A 16,044-nucleotide genomic window follows, 5' to 3' on the forward strand; every position below is an offset into this window, starting at 1 on the left:
ATTTTTGTGTCTCTTGTATGTTATCTGTTGATTGAGATAGAATTCTACATTCCATTTTTTTCTCTTTTGGTGTGGAAATTGGAGACAAAATTTCTGTAATCTTTTTAAACATGCCTTAATCTCAAAGAATGTCAAGGAGTTAGCATGGATTTCCTCTAATTAAACACCCCATCTTTATCTGTAAGCTATTGTAGTTTTACATTTTGTTATTCATCATTTTATTTGTAAATTTTGAAACTACTATCATTTTGTAGTCACTATTTACTTCCACGAATCTTTCACCATTCTGTGTACTCATCGTTGTTTCTTTGTTCAGTGTCACCTTTGGTCTACCTGAAAAAAGTGTTCATTCTTTTGGTGAGGGTGTCTAGGTGGTAACACTGCCGAGGGTGGTAGGTGCAAATTGACCTTTATCTCGAAATAATTTTTTATCAAGATTAAATATTCTAGGTGAACATTTCTGTCTCCTCAACATACTGATTACTGCATTATCTTCTAAAATCTATTGTGTAGCTGACAAATATTCTTTTGTATTTTAATGGTCACTTTTTAGTTAATAAGTTTTTTTCCTTGCCAAAACCTCTCTATCCAACTATTGAATTATGAAGATTTTAAAATTACCAAAAAGTTGGGAAAATTAACAGTAAACATAGATTCACAATTAACATGTACTGTTCTTGCTCTATCACAGTTCTCTCCATTTATCCATTTCTCTATTTATTAAAAACCATTCTCAAAATTGAAACATTTATAAGTAGCAAACAGTAGTACACTTCCTTCCAAACACTTTAGTATGTATGTTGTATTAACTAGACTTCAATATTTGTATTTATTTTCTTTGTTTTCTGAGATAAAATTTACAATGAGTTGTACAAGTATTAAGTATATCATTCTATCGATTCTGTTTAAGGTACTTACCTGTACAACCCAAATCTTTATCAAGAGACAGAATGTGAGCATCACCCTGGAACTTAAAAAAAAAACCTCCTCCGAGGAGAGGAGGGAGACTATTATCCTGGGATATATCTAAGGAGGGAGACATTCTCTGTTGTATACAGGTCAGAAAACAAATTCGCCTTCTGACCTGGAGGGCTACATCAACTCTGGCTTCCAGAACTGCCTGTTATTCACACCTCCTTGAAAAGATACTCTGGGGCACGTGGCAAGTCGTGGAGAATTGCCTTCCAACCAACTCCCCGGGCACAACAGATCCTGGCAGTCTCCCCGTGAGGACACCACTCCGCCAGCCACGATAATTACTGGGACCACTGGGGGCTAGGACCAAATTCATTCCATTGGCCTGCTTCAGTATTTAATAAGTTTCCTAAACTGTAATTCTTTTAACCCTCCCATAATCCCTCCTTACAGTGCAAGTCATTGTGTGTGCATGAGAGGAAAACGAAGGCCTGGTTTCCACACAAGAGGTACAATCCCAAGGACACACATGGTGGCCCTGAAACAGAGGCATTTACAGTTGTTGAGGTTCCTAAGGGAATAGAGCAGCCAGGGCTAAGGTGGGCCCTTGTCCCCCCTTACAGTACTCAGTTCCATTCATTGCTGATGGGGTTTGGAAAGAGGTGGGGACAGGACAGTCTCTCCAATCTGACCTCTTTGGCCATGATGTTCAGATGGCAGTTGTCACCACCACACCCCACCACTGAATGACCGAGAATCAGTGTGGGGACATTGTCCAGAGATATTCTGCATGGGTTGTGCAGATACGGATACCAGCCCCTGATTCCTTGTATCCGACGTTGAGTGGCAGACTCAGCATCCAAGTGGTAGAAAACCTGGACAAGGTGGTTTCCTTTTAGAAAGAAGACTCAGGGCAGCTATGGAAGACAAATGTCATTAATACCTCTCCACCTCCCATGCCTTCCTAGGTGTTTCCTCCTCAGGTGCCTGGATCTTTGCTCTTCCTTCACTGTTACGAAACCTGTGTGTACTATTTTAATGGCCGCGATTTCCTCTTTCTTGCTAATAATCTCCTATTGTCATTCAGACTTTTCTTCAACAAGAATCAGATACAAGCCTGGCAAAGGCATTTCCAAAAAATGAAATCAAAATCAAATCAGAATCACCTGGGAACTTGGAAAACTGCACCCTCTATCTAGGCTGGTTGGGCAAAGTATGAGGCATCATTCCCAGCAAGGGTCAGAACAGAATCCAGAATTGTCAGAGTTGGTCTTTATAAGAACAGTGACCCCCCACCACTTTTGACTTGGTCACAATGCAGGAAGGGGCTGCTCCCCATTCCTGCCTTCCTTGAGGACAGCTGCCTTCAGTGCCCAAAGAGCCCTAACAGAGAAGGGCGTGAACAGGAGGAGACAAGGTCACAAAGTTAGATGATCAGAGAATTGGGTGTGGCTTCTGATAAAGGGCATACCATTGGCAGACTGCAAATGGTATGGTCCAGCCAGCCATGCAATTTGCAGATTGTCTAGAATTTCCTGGGCTCCTCTTTCAGCTTTGGAGAAGGCTGATGTGGGGGAGAAATGATGCAAAACAGTGAACACAAACAGAGGTGACACAGTCTCCATTAGGTCACCCCATCATTATCCTCTCTGCTGCTGAATCAGAGCTCAAATAGAGAGAGGCATATACAGCCTCTGACTTTGTTTCCAGTGACCTACCTTCAGGGAAATAGCCTGGCTGCAGAGCTCCCTTCTGCCAAGACAGCAGCTGTATGTGTCACTGTCACATAAGTGTCAGGGGGCTGACTGCGTGAGAAGCAAAGACAGTTATACTGACTCCTGGTATCTCTTCTAAAACATTCTGATTGTGGGGGTCTGAGAGGTGAAATCAAGGTAGACATTCTGTGGTTGTGTATCTGAAACCACAATGTCAATGAAAGAAATGTCACTGAAAGAAAGGCTGAAACTGCAGATTTGTGGAACAAAGTTCCCCAAGTAGCTCTATGACTTTATAGAAACAACAACTACATGACAGGAAGTTTTACATGTGCAATTGTAAAATGAGACAGAATGAAGTTTCTTGTCTTTCAGAAACAGGACAGCAGGCAGATGTGCCCGTAAATTTTGAAGATGAAATACTTCCTGTGAGGTGTAAAGAGAAGAAGGGGCTGTTAATTAAGAGGAAATTGGAACGAGGTAGGTTTTAAGGTTCACTTTAATTGGCAACCCCTCTGTGAAGGAATCACATGAAGTCATTGAATTGCCCATGGGAATTTCCTGTCACTCAAGGAATTGAGGCTCCACTGTGGCTCGAAAGAAGAAGGAAGGGGACCCTAAGATGATGTTTTTGCACGTTAAGCAGCGGTGCATATTAAGTGTTCACCCCCATGTGGCAGTGCCTCTGAGGATGCCCAAAGACAAGTGCAGGAATGTCAGTCTCTGGGTGGAGATGCTGCACATTTTACTTTGAATCAGATATAACAGGGAAGAGGCCCCCGGCCTCCATGTTCACATCCTGTGTCCCATCTGGGTAATCACCACCCAGACTGGGTATTAAACGTAGTGAGGGGACCACAGAATTTAGAATCAGAAAACCTGATCCCAGCCTCAGCTCTGCTGAGAGTGACAGTGTGAAGACTGGGGCCTTCCTGAGCCTGAAACGTCCCATCTAAGAAATGGAAAATAATTACAACCCTGCCTTCTGCCATGACTTTGAGATTTTGTTTACATATGAATATAAAATATTTTGTGATTTTCACATTATGAAACTTTTTACTTATTGTATGTATGATGAACTTCACATCAGATTATTTTTAATATGATTATGAGAACACTAATATAAATAAATATTTGTATCATAACTATTTTTTAAACAGCTTCCCTGTGATATAACTCACATATGTATAAATCACCATTTAGAGTATAAATTCACTGGGTTTTTTTATTTTGTCCATTCACAAGATTATGAAACCATCATCACAATTTAATTTTAGAACATTTAGTCCCCACTAAAGGAAACCAAATGCCACTCAGCAGTCAGTGCCCATTCCCACCGCAGCTCATCGCCCACACTAAGCAATGATTAACCTATGTTCTATGTATGCATCAGCCTATTTAAGCATTTTATCTCAACTGACTCACATAACATCTGCCTTTCTGTCACTGGTTCCTTCACTTAGCATGAAGTTCTCAAGGTTCATACATACAGTGTCATGTCTTATATGTCATTCTTTTTGTCATATGTGAACCTATTATGGATATACAATATTGCATTTATACTTCAGTTAGGGATTCTTTAGCTATCATGAATAATACCGTTTTATGCAAAGTTTTTTTTTGTGAACATATTTTTAAGATGCTTTTTAGTATATACCCTGGAGTGGAATTGCAGAATTATATGGTAATTCTATGTTTATCTTATTGAGAAAAAAAAAGACTATTTTTTAAAATATTGCACCAGTTTAATTCTCACCAGCAAAACCTGAGGGATCCAATTTCTCTGCATTCTCACCAACACTTGTTATTGTCTGTCTTTTTGTAGTGGCCACCCTAGTGCTTAGAAGAATTCGATTGTGGTTTAATTTCCTTTTATCTAATGATTATGTTGTTAAGTATATGGGTATCTTTTACATATCAGTTAAATTTTCTACTGATTAATATTTCACAACTATTTTAGTATCAGCTACCTATGATTTCAAGGATGGAAAAATATCTGCTCAATGATGACAGTAAACTCAGAGAAAATTGCTGTAACATAGAACATGGATGTTGCCTTACTGCCATTGTGAGCTGCAGGGCCCCTACTGTGATTTTAATTTAAAGCAGCAAATCTTCTTGGAGGGAATTTACAGGCTGGGGTAAGGTGTCCTGAAACATGAAAGGGGAGGTCAGAAGCTCCTCCTATTGATCTTGAACCCAGATGGGTCATGTCAGACCCAAAGTGGTGGGAAGCCAACCTTTGAGCTCTGAGGACAAAGAGGTGTCAGGATCAATGTACCTGATCTTACAGGAGCCACGAGGAAGTGCATAAGAACTGAAGATGGAACCTGGCTCACCCCCAGGGAATTTGAAATCAGAGGAGGCTATGAAAAAGCGAATAACTGGAGGAACAGCCTGACCTGTGGTGGAAAAACCCTAAAACTTCTGATAGAGGTATTTCAGTGATGGGGGCAGAAGGTGTGACTTTTTTTTGTTGTGGTCAAAGATGAGGTCATTATTTGCTCACCCAATATATGCTGAGTTGTGGCTGGAGCCTTGAGGACCCAGACTTTATCCTTTTTCCAGGAAGAGGTGCCCCACACTCACACCTCAGTACAAGGGAACCCATCCATTTGTCAAAGGGGCTCTGTTGGTATGTATGAAGGGGCTTGGAGCAGGGAAAGGCCATTCTGACCCAGGTGCTTGCAGACAACTTTAGGCACTGAAAGAAAGAAGACTGTCTACAATCAAACAAGTGGGCAGAACACACTCCAGAGAAAGAGGGGTGTAAACACCAGAACCACAATTGACATGATCTGAGTTTAGATAGACAGATTATGTGAGATACAGCATAATCCATCATTTGGTGTTGTTGGTGGAGAGATTTAATGTCAGGCTAGGAGTTTAAACTCATAACATGGACAGTGCAGAACCAGGGATTCTCCTGAGGTTTGATATGACATATTTAAAACGGTATCTCAGACAATGTGGGGACTTGAACCGACTTCACTGTCTTTCAGCCCAAGAAATGTATAGTTAACCTGCAAGGCTCAGCTTCCATGTCACTCCCGTCTGAATGTTCCCTGACTGACCTGCCCTGGTCACCCCTCCCTGGGCCCCCTGAACTCTCAAGTGAGGCCCTTCTCATACTGTCTTATTCTTATCCTTCCATGCATTCCCTTTGTCTCTGTAGACCCCCCTAGGAGTTGTCCTTTATGTGCCCAACATTGTCCAGGTACCTGACACATTGTAGGTGTGGGACATGTGTGTTGGTTGAATAGACCTGATGTGAGGAGGCAGGTCTGAGTGGCACTGGTGGGAATGGAGAGAGGGTGAGAGGTGCCAAAAAGATTGTGAAGGAAAACCTCTGAAAACTTCTGAAAAAGCACATGAGCAAGGAAAAGTATTCTAAAGATGTGTTTCTGGGTTCTGTGGGTGGATGTAGAAAAACAGGTGAGGAGAGGGAGATGGTTCCTTAGTTAGACAGCTGGGCTTTGAGATGACAGTTGGACATTTGTGTAGAAATATTTATAAAGAGGTTGGAATGCCAGTCTCACAAAACTTAAACACAGGCTAAGCATCAACTTGGATCTGTTTATCTTTCAGCTTAAATATATCCATCCACCTCCCAATGCAAAAAAGGTAATTATTACTTTATATAAGTTCTCATTACATAACTAATTTTATATGTTGTGCATCATTTTTATAGTTTCTCAGTTGCATAATTAACTTTGCTTTTTTCTCCTCTCCTGTGCCTTTATTTTATTTATGTGCCTATGTATGTATGTATGCATGTGTGTGTATTTGGCATGCCCTCAGTGTTGCTCCATTGAACATCAGGTTGTATGCAAGGTTATCTTGAATTGTAAACTGTTTCAGATGGGATGATATGGAGCCAATAAAATAGATCTCGTATAACTGAGTTTTAGCTATACATGTAACTGTTTAAAGTTGTCAAAGCTGTAAAAGCAAACATGATTATGGAATACATAAAATCCTTTCTTAACAAGGTCATAGGGTCATCTTCAAGTCCATCCTAGACTTTTCGATAAAGGTTACTATTTCCTAACTTTAATGAAATCTAATGAAGAAAAAGTTTGCTCCCCATCTTCCAGATGAACCCATCTAGTATATCATCTATCTTGGGACAGATATGAAACCATATACTGCTTCATGAGATAGGAGAGCACATTTCTTCTCTGATTACCTACATACTCTTTCATCCTTCAATAAAATGAACAAAGAGACATACAAAATTCTTTCTCAAGCAGAAATGATTGGCAAATTTTTCATGAAGGTGTTGCTGTTGGGGAGGGAACTCTTGGGAGGTGGATGTAGCCGGTGTGAAGGGCTGACCTGGAAATTGTTATTCTGATGCCCCCTTTGGCTCCCCATCAGGGGATGAGCAGGCCTCCTTTCTATCTGTGAAGGTGGTTTGTCCCTCTGGGGAAGAAGACCATGGAGGCAATAAAAATATGTAACATGCAGTGTAGATTGAGGACAAAGTGGTAATTTTCACAACATCTGGCATGGAGGAGAACTTCAGAAGGAGGGGAAGGTGCAAGGTGCCTTCTTGTGCTCTTTAGGTAGAAATGGCCACCAAAACATTCACAGAATTCTACATTAGCTTACACAGAGCTGGCCACTGGGACTTTATCTGAAACTGGGAATGTGAGGTCCAGGACTTTACATTATATGATGTTCTGGGTCTTTCAAACACCCAGACCTTGGGACATTTCATCCACTGGGTTTAGTAAAGAAAAATTACTGTTGGATCTAGTCAGTGACTACTTTAAAGTCTCTACCATTCTCCGTGGATATAGAATTACTTTATCTGGATTACCTGAAAGAGCTAGCAACTTCCAACACACAGGTTCTATCTTTATCTCTGGTGCAACACTTTGTAGCACCAGGTTCAATTTTTTCATATACTTTCTGTCCTTTGATCAAGAACCAAAGTGACTCAAACTGGCAGATCTCAGGATACATTACTACATTGGTGGGTCCTCTGTATCTCCTAGATTTTCTCTTGATGATGGAGCCCTTGGTTCTTGGAAATTTCATTGTCAATTTTGGCACCACACAATAGCTTCCTGTCATCAGATGAGAGCCACTGATACTTTCTGGTGACAGCTGCTGTGTGTTGTCGTGTAATCTGAAATACTCAGCCAGAACAATTATTTATTATATGCTAATGTTTACTAAAAAGATAACAAATGTTCTCTTTTCCTAAGTGAAACAATACTCATTTATTTACTCATTCAACATACAGTTACTGAGTGCACAGAAATGCCCAATGTCCATGAAGAAATTGAAATAATATCCCTGAGCTTGAGGATTGTTTCAACTTCAATTACCTATTATGTAACAATAACTACTGGGGAAGAGGGATTCTAGAATACCCAAGAGACAGGCAGTGACATAACCATTTCTCAGGTCACTTAACAGTGGATCGCACTAGTCTGTGACCTCTCTGCCTTGGGTGAGATAGAAGGTGAGGCTGCCTGAAGGGAAGGAGGCAAAGTCATTCTACTGAAGGTACAAAAGCACTGCGAGTGTAGTGTGCAGAGGTCAGTTTCCTATGAAAAGTCAGCCAGGTGCCATCTTGGGATGTGGATGAATGGAGAGGGGCGTGACCCTCTGGAAGAAGAAGTGGAGTATGGAGGATCTTACATTCATTTTATCATTTGGGTGGTGGCTTAAAAGAGCTGTGGGTGGTGGTGGATTTCTTCTCTGGGACATGTTCATGGTTCCCAGGACCCTGAATAAGAGATGGTGACCCAGAGGATCCTGTCATACTGCCAGTAATCACCAATCTGTGGGTAGGAGAAAGCAACTGTTCCAAAAAGAGTACCCTTACTCCTGTTAATAATAATGATTCATAGGATAGATAGTACAGGCCAATTCAACACTGACTTATAAGATCCTCATGCATCAGTAACCACTCTGGCTCAGTCTAAATCTCAACTTAGGCTGTACTGCAATCACCTGAAGACATTTGGAAAATGACATTGCCTGAATCCCACTCTAGACAAACTGTTGGTTTAACCAACATTTTTTGAATTATGACTTGAAAATTACAATTGTTAAACAGTCTCCAGGTGATTTTCATACATAAGCTACTCATTTTATGACTTAAGGAGAATGCCAATGCCTAAGCTCCACCCTTATCAATTGATCAGAATCTCAGACACTGGAACCAGGACATTATTACTTTATATGCTCTCCTCTGACAATTCAAATGTGCAGATGGGCTAAGAAACAATGAGCCAAAGAAATAAGAGTCTGGTCTTGATTAAAAGATTGGGGATGCAAGATTCTTATGCACTGGTTATGTCTGTTATTTCCTTGTTCTTCTGGGAAGAGGGTCGCCACTTTCTGGAGAGTAAGAGGGACTGTGAGAACCTACAGTGAGGAGAAGGAGACTGTCCCCAGGCTCCCATGCTGGAGCAGTCTCAGTCCCCACTGCGCATGTGATTCAGGATTCTCCCAGAACACTGAATGGCAGCTCTTGACGAGATGTCATTTGGTGACGCGTGGACCAACCCACAGTGTCCGTGGCCTTATGGATGAGATATGAGACAAATTCACACAGACTACTGAGTCCTGTGGAGGAGGAAAAGGGATGGTTCAGCTACTCTCCCCAGAGAAGAGCGTGCCAACCCTTGCTTTGACAAGTTTTTATTGGGTTCAGTTTACACAGGAATATAGTAGGTAAAGTTCATTAATCACTGTAGGCAGTAAGGATTAAACAATAAATAGCATACAAAGAACAATGAGGGCTTATTCTGAGTCAGGGTCTGTTAGCTGAAGGGCTACAAAACTTTGGGAGACACGCATTTCTTGCTTGGACCCTTATCATTTAATTGAGATCATTCTTAGCAAAGCAGGTTTCAGAGAATTTTATATGTTCTTTCTTCAGCCTGATCACCTGGGGAACTCGCCCTTTCCAGCACAGGGCTGCACCACCCTCTGTCATTGTTTCAGGTTTAAGTCAGTCAGGGCAAGTAAGGCAGCCCAGAGATTAGGAGACTTCTCGCATACAGAATGACAACTTAGGCTATGTCAAAGCTGAGGGGCGAGGGTCCATCACCCCTTTTTGCTGTAGCCCCCCAAGTCCTTCCCTGGGGCTTCCCCATTATTGTGCCTGTCTTAGGTTGGTCCTCCCTTGGGCAGACTTACCCATAATTGGCTAACCAATCAAGCCTTAGGGGCCAGGCAGGGTGAAGAAAAAGGAGCAGAAGCAGAGCTCCTGCCAGGGAGATAAGCTTTGTCTCCTTAGTGGCTTGTGGTCCAAAGGCCACTCACTCAGCCTTAGCCATGGGCAGGGGTTAGGGGTGGGATTAGAGCTTCTGAAATCAGGCAAGGTGGTTCCCAACATCCTTTGTACTTGCACTTTCTCATATAAAGATATTTTTTAAATAAAAAAAAATGGCCAGAATCCTGATTCCCCCAAGGTTAGACTATCTACCCCAAATCCCATGCCATCCCTGAGAACAGGTTTGTGCATGAAGGCAGGAGACAAAATAAATCTTAGCGGCCTTTTATTTTTATTACTTTCTACATTAAGAGAAATAACATAGCTGTGTACCAAATTACTCTTACTCTGCTCATTGGCTTCAAGAAGAACCTGTGTGTTCTCTGTATATTGTTATCTGAAATATAATGCAGACTTTGAAAAACAGACCACTTTCCTTTACTTATCAGGGTGGTTCAGTTCATTAGGGTCTCAGCCTCCCTGTTTGCCATGGACCCTACAGAGACAATGGAACCAACACTGGAAGCTGAAAAATTACTGTGAGAAGGAGTGGGGATAGTTTACTTTGCAATAAGAAAAAGTGTATAGATCCAGGCTGGATTCTCAGGTTTGCTGGGGAAGGTATAGTTTTATGAAATGGAAGCATGAAGAAAGAACATGTAGTGGGTGTGGGGATAGGAGAACAAATTAAGTTTTGAATGCATGAGTTTGGGGTAATGATTCAAGAGTCCAGGAGGAGACACTGCGTGAGAACAGGGATGTGCATGAAGGCAGGAGGCAGGCTAGACAACTGGGAGCTAGAGACGGAGTGATGGAACTGCAGCTTTGAGAGCGATTTGACCATCTGGGACAGATTTAATGGTCAAAGATGGAAGCCTGAGGGATTCTGTCTAAATGTTGGAAGATGAGAAGGACAGGAAGGGAAAGTGATACAGCAGTGTGGCTGAGCGTGTAATCCCAGGAGAGATGGCACAGACCACACGTTTTTGGAGAAAGCAGAAGGGGTCACAGTAGAGAAAGGTGGACGCTGTCATTTCTGCCTCCTCTTGCTCCTCAACAGCCCACTCCCCTCCCACCCAGCACTCATCAATGAAGGGGCCAGTCCCCAAGCCAATCTCATTTGTGTCACCTCAGATGGTCAGGATGGAGGGGATAGACAGGATGTTTCTGTCTGGGATAGAACAACTCTCAAGTGGTTCTCAGACTACCTGGATTTTCTAAGAAGGCAGAACCAGGAAAGCAAAAGGGGCTGATATAGTTCCTGATTGTTCCTCACTCATATGTAAATACTGACTTTCATTTTAAAAAACATACAAGAAAATGGTTTTTGTTTTGTTGTAATCACCACCTGTTCACCCTAGTGATGAGGGTGGGATGCCCACCAGACATTTGAGGGATGGGAAGGAATGGCATCTATCACTGCACAGGTGGATTGACTGGTGTTATTAGTCACATCTACTCCCAGACTGAGGAAGAAGGGCAGAGCCAGCCCCACAGGCCTCACCGAGGTTGCCCTAGGTAACTGAATAGACAACCAGGGGCTGGGAGGGTGAGGGGGATCCCATTTTTCCATAGGAGGCTGTGGCTGGTCTGTGTGAAAAATTCCACAGCTGACAGAGAACTGAAACCTGATATTCTAAGATGGGCAGGTCAGTGGTAGTCCCTTGGCAAGGAACATTATCTAGCTGTGGGACCTTGTCCAGGAGAGCAGGGTGGGCAGAGGCCCATGCAGACAGGCCCTCTAAGACCATCTCAGTGTTACCAGCTGTCACGGCACCACCTGACAGTGAGCTTTAATATTAGTCCTTACACTGTTTTTTCTTCATTAACAAAGGGCTCAGTCACAGGCCAGTTTTTTGTTATAAATAGACGTGTTTGTATATAACACAGTGTATCTTCATATCTGCTCTATATACTTATTTGGGTTTCATGGGTAGGAGTTGTGCTACAAGACTTGGATGCAAATACTGTCAAATTTTATCTTCTCCAAATAAAATTAAATGTAGTTTAAGGCTGCACATTGAGACAGGTAGCAGTACAGTTTTAGTTGGGTGCATTGGTGTGGGGAAGGGGACCTTCACATTGTTTATACAACAATGCAATTGCCACTCCCTGGCCATGCAGAGATGGAGCCTCCAAACCATACATGCCAAGCTGAGTCACGAGGCATCTTCCTCAGGCCGCCAGAGCCAAAGTCCTCCATCCTTCCAGGCACTACCTCGCCAGCTGTGTCATGGTCTTTCTAACCCAAAGGCAGTGTCATAGGCCCTGGTCCCTCTGCACACTGAATCTACAGTCCAGGAAGCCCTAACAGGCCATTCAACTAATGAGAAGCCTATAGCCAAGAACATAGGATGCAGTGATTTCTCATAAGTTTATTCCATCTTATTAGTTTCTCAACAGACCACATTTCCAACAGTAATGTTAGTCACTGTGGTGTAAGCGAATGGATTTCACACTTTGTTTCAGAACCTTGTTCTATCTGCAAGTTAATAAGATGATTCAGATTCCTATGAAATCGTCCTCTTGCTTTGTTGCCTGTGCTTCTGCGTTAGGATCTCTGGTTTAACAGGAAAAAACTTCTCCAGTCTGGTCACAAGGGTCCTCTTGAACTTCATGGCAGAACAAGAATCCTTCTTCTGAAACCCCCATTCTGTGTTCTCCCTCCACAGCTCAGTGAAACACAGAGGAGTCCCTGAAGGCTCAAACAAAGGCCATGGGGCCTAGATTCCCACAGTGCTGGTTGCCAGAAGCTCATGGGATGTGGTCATTGTTTTATCTTCTAGGTGGAAAACTCAGACAAATGTGTGATCTGCCAGGATGGAGGAAGGCTCCTTGGCTGTGGTGTTTGTCACAAAGTCTTTCATGAGAGCTGTCACCTCCTACCTGTGGAGACTAAAAGGTTTGTGAGATGCAGGCCCCTGTTCTCATTTTATAGACCCTTCTTCCTGCAATGCTCACTCTCCCTGCAGGATTGTTCCTTGTGGTGTGACGGGGACAGAGCGGGGCTGGGCGTACAGGGGTCAGCAGTATGATCCTGGGAGCTGTTGAAAGACTCTGGCAGCAGGAGGGAAATGTTCTTTCTCCTCTGGGAGGCTGAGGCCAATGGCTGGGTCCTTTGCCTTCATAATGATACTGTCCTTTCCAGAACTTTCCCAGCACAGACTCCTTTTTATAGAAGTGGAAATGCCAGGTCTTTGTGTTTTGTGTTTATTTAGAAAAGGAAGGATACATGGTCTGGTTTCCTCATTTTGCAGTGTTCCCAACAGGCTAATGGAGGCCTCAAGCCTCCAGGAGTTAGGGCAGTCTCGAACACTCTGGCATGGTGGGTAGGGTTCCTGGTTCTCACAGCAGCTCAGATGGGGAAAGGAGAGACCACCACTCACCCTGACACCGCCCTCCACCCACTCCCCCTCTGTGGCTACCCTCTATGGGAGGAGGGTCATCACATAAAAATTGTGGATACCCTGGGAGGTGTCCTTTTCATCCCCTGGTCTGCCTACTGACCATTCATGAAAGGAGAATAGTGGTAGCCATAGTGACAGCAGCTGTTTCTAGTCCTTGCTCATTTATATCTGACACCTCAGGAATGGTTGGAAGTGTATATTCTGCGCAACAAGAAATCCTCCAAGTCACCAACATTTCAGGGAATCTGAGGTCCTGGTGAAGCTTATGGGGTCTGAAGAGAAGTTGGTAAGTTGGACTTGAAGCCTAAGCATTCTCCTTTCTCCTCACGTGTAAGAAGAAGTCAATCAGTTACAGGATGAGGGGGTGGATGCCAAACGGTGCCTGGTTTTCTGATGTGCCTCAACCACTCTGCAGACTCATCAGACCTGTTTGCAGAAAAATACTCAGCCATTAGCTCTTAGTGTCCAAGAGCAATACGAGTTTGGAGAAACTTCCAGAAGACAGGCGTAGGCATGTATGTGTCTGACAGGCTTGCCTATGGGCTCTTTCTCTCCAAGGTGTTTTTAATTAACTCCCTCTTTCTTTTGCAGAAATGTGCATTCCTCCTCTTAATTGTCTACATCCCTTTAGAGAGCAAAGTTTTCCCAAATATTCCACACGAAAATTATGTGAGTAACAACAACAAACCATGAATACAGGCCACCATGATGTTATCTGACCTTGACACGGGCACTTGTGGGATTTGTGATCAGAAGCCCCAGGAAGGGGGAGCACGAGCTGCCTTTATCTTCACCTTGGATTTCTGCTGGGTTTGAGGGGAATCCACAGAAGGCAGTCATTGCACTTTGACAGTGACTCTCTTACTGATATATTTCTCACCAGGTTGAAGAGGCTTCTCGATGCCTAGAGAAACTTAGGAAGTTGGACAAAATCAAGGACGGTCTAATTAGGGGAGACTACCGCTCTGTGAAAAGTTTTGTGCAGGCCATGGACGAATTCTTTACTATCCCCAGTGTAAGTGGCTCCCCTGCTTCCACTTGATTTTCCCTCCATGAAGTCACTCTGCCTTCATTTCCTGGTGCTGGGAAATTTTAGAGTTTCTCTCATCTCATGAAAGGCTGTATAAGCAAGGGTTCATTCAGGAAGTAAGTTTTTAAATTCAGGATTTAAGCTCATGAGGGAGAGTAACAGTGAGTCGGAAGGTGTTCCTGTAACCAGTACCCCAGGTCCCTGAGATCTCATTCCCCTCTGAAAATGTGTCAGGTGCCCATTGAGAACAGTCTCTCCCTCCATGCTTTAAACCTAAGGAGACGATTGTGTCCTAAAGTCATGTTGCTGTTCTTGCCTCTCCCCAAATGCACTCAGTCAGAACTCTCAGCAATCCCAAACTGCAGAGTCCTTTGCATGTGAATGGACTATATACTCAACAGGGGACACAAGAGGGGGACAGAAGTGACAAGGTGAAAGGAATGTTACTGGTTGTACATAGACATCTGTGATACTGGATTTTTACTAAGATCTTAGATTTCTTTTCTAACTCTCACTGGAAGAGACAACCCAAACCTCCAGTGTAAGGAGTAAGAGTCCTCCAGTGTAGTAGTGATTTCCCATTTCTGTCTAGTCAACAAGAAGTAATTGTGTTCTTGAGAAACAAGTTACTCTTAGCTGCATGTGGTTTTAGACTTAACCTGGTTAAGAGTCCTGATCATTGTTAATTGCAAGGTATCTAAGGACACTGCTAATAAGTGTTATTATCTTTGTTTTTCTTCCCAGTGCAACGACGCAGAATTAACTAAGGATGATTTTAAGAAGAATTTCAAAAAACAATTTGCTATTCAGGGAACAAATTAGAACAGTGCACTGACGTAGTTGATATTGTTCGTGCTCTGAAAACTCCTGCTGTCAGGCTATTGTTATTCAACCACAGTTTTCTTCCTCCTCCCCCACCCCTACCCACCAAACTAGCCCCCCCCCCCCCCCGCACTTCCTTCCCCTGTTTCCACCCTGCCTTGTTATTGTCCATGTGTCCTTTATAGTTGTTCCTCTAAACCCTTCACCCTTTTCCCCCATTATCTCCTCCCCTCTCCCTCTGGGCACTGTCAGCCTGTTCTCAATTTCAGTGTCTTTGGTTATATTTTGCTTGCTTGTTCATTTTGTTGGTTAGGTTCTAGTGAAAGGTGAGATCATAAGGTTTTTGTCTTTCACCATCAGGCAGATTTCTTATCCACCTGCTGTTATGCAGGTTGGCTTTGATGCCACCTCTTCCCAGGGTATTGCTTTGGGCAAACAGTTCCATAATCACCTGAACGTTACATCTCTTTGACCTGAGGGTTGGTTCCCATCCCCAAGGTTGAACCAACCATATGCAGTGATTGAGTCCCTGCCCCCCCAGTGACTGAGGCTAGAGCTATTGTCCAGCCGTGACCACATCCTTGCGTAGCTTTCCCCTCCATGGTATCCTGCTTCCCTTACCCTCTTCTTCCTGAGAGAATTCTCACAATAAATCATATATTCAAGAGACTTTATCTCAGGCTTTGCTTTTAGGGAACCCGTCTTAACATAATGGTCTTAGCAAGCCAGCTCTAGGCACGGAGTTCTGAGCTTCATCACTGTCTCGCCAGATGATTAAAGGCAGAGTATTGATAGTACCTGGGGTGCTCAAGAGGTGTAGTTGCAAAAATACTTGCCTAAATGAGATATAGGGGAACAGGTACACTACCTGTTACAATTGTCTAGCATTCACAAAAGAGGGAATAGTAATAATAG

The 16,044-nt window shown here is 43.1% G+C and overlaps 1 protein-coding gene across 6 annotated transcripts in view; it reads left to right on the top strand.

Moving 5' to 3' along the window:
* Positions 1 to 16,044, top strand: part of LOC118975411 (nuclear body protein SP140-like protein) — a 138,248-nt gene that overhangs the window by 71,849 nt on the left and 50,355 nt on the right. The window contains exons 10-17 of one of the 6 annotated variants that reach the window (XM_037029330.1): positions 3,006 to 3,110; positions 4,924 to 5,066; positions 6,219 to 6,254; positions 12,657 to 12,772; positions 13,458 to 13,563; positions 13,869 to 13,946; positions 14,161 to 14,292; positions 15,052 to 15,216. The exons of the other annotated variants lie outside the window; for them this stretch is intronic. Of the exons in view, the coding sequence (XP_036885225.1) occupies positions 3,006 to 3,110; positions 4,924 to 5,066; positions 6,219 to 6,254; positions 12,657 to 12,772; positions 13,458 to 13,563; positions 13,869 to 13,946; positions 14,161 to 14,292; positions 15,052 to 15,129 (794 nt within the window). The 3' untranslated portion in view covers positions 15,130 to 15,216. Of the gene's footprint in view, positions 1 to 3,005; positions 3,111 to 4,923; positions 5,067 to 6,218; positions 6,255 to 12,656; positions 12,773 to 13,457; positions 13,564 to 13,868; positions 13,947 to 14,160; positions 14,293 to 15,051; positions 15,217 to 16,044 lie in introns of those variants that run through there. 6 annotated transcript variants of the gene reach the window in all.

This window comes from Sturnira hondurensis, unplaced genomic scaffold, assembly GCF_014824575.4.
Source record: "Sturnira hondurensis isolate 20B ecotype Veracruz unplaced genomic scaffold, ASM1482457v3 Scaffold0020237, whole genome shotgun sequence".
NCBI lineage: Eukaryota > Metazoa > Chordata > Mammalia > Chiroptera > Phyllostomidae > Sturnira > Sturnira hondurensis.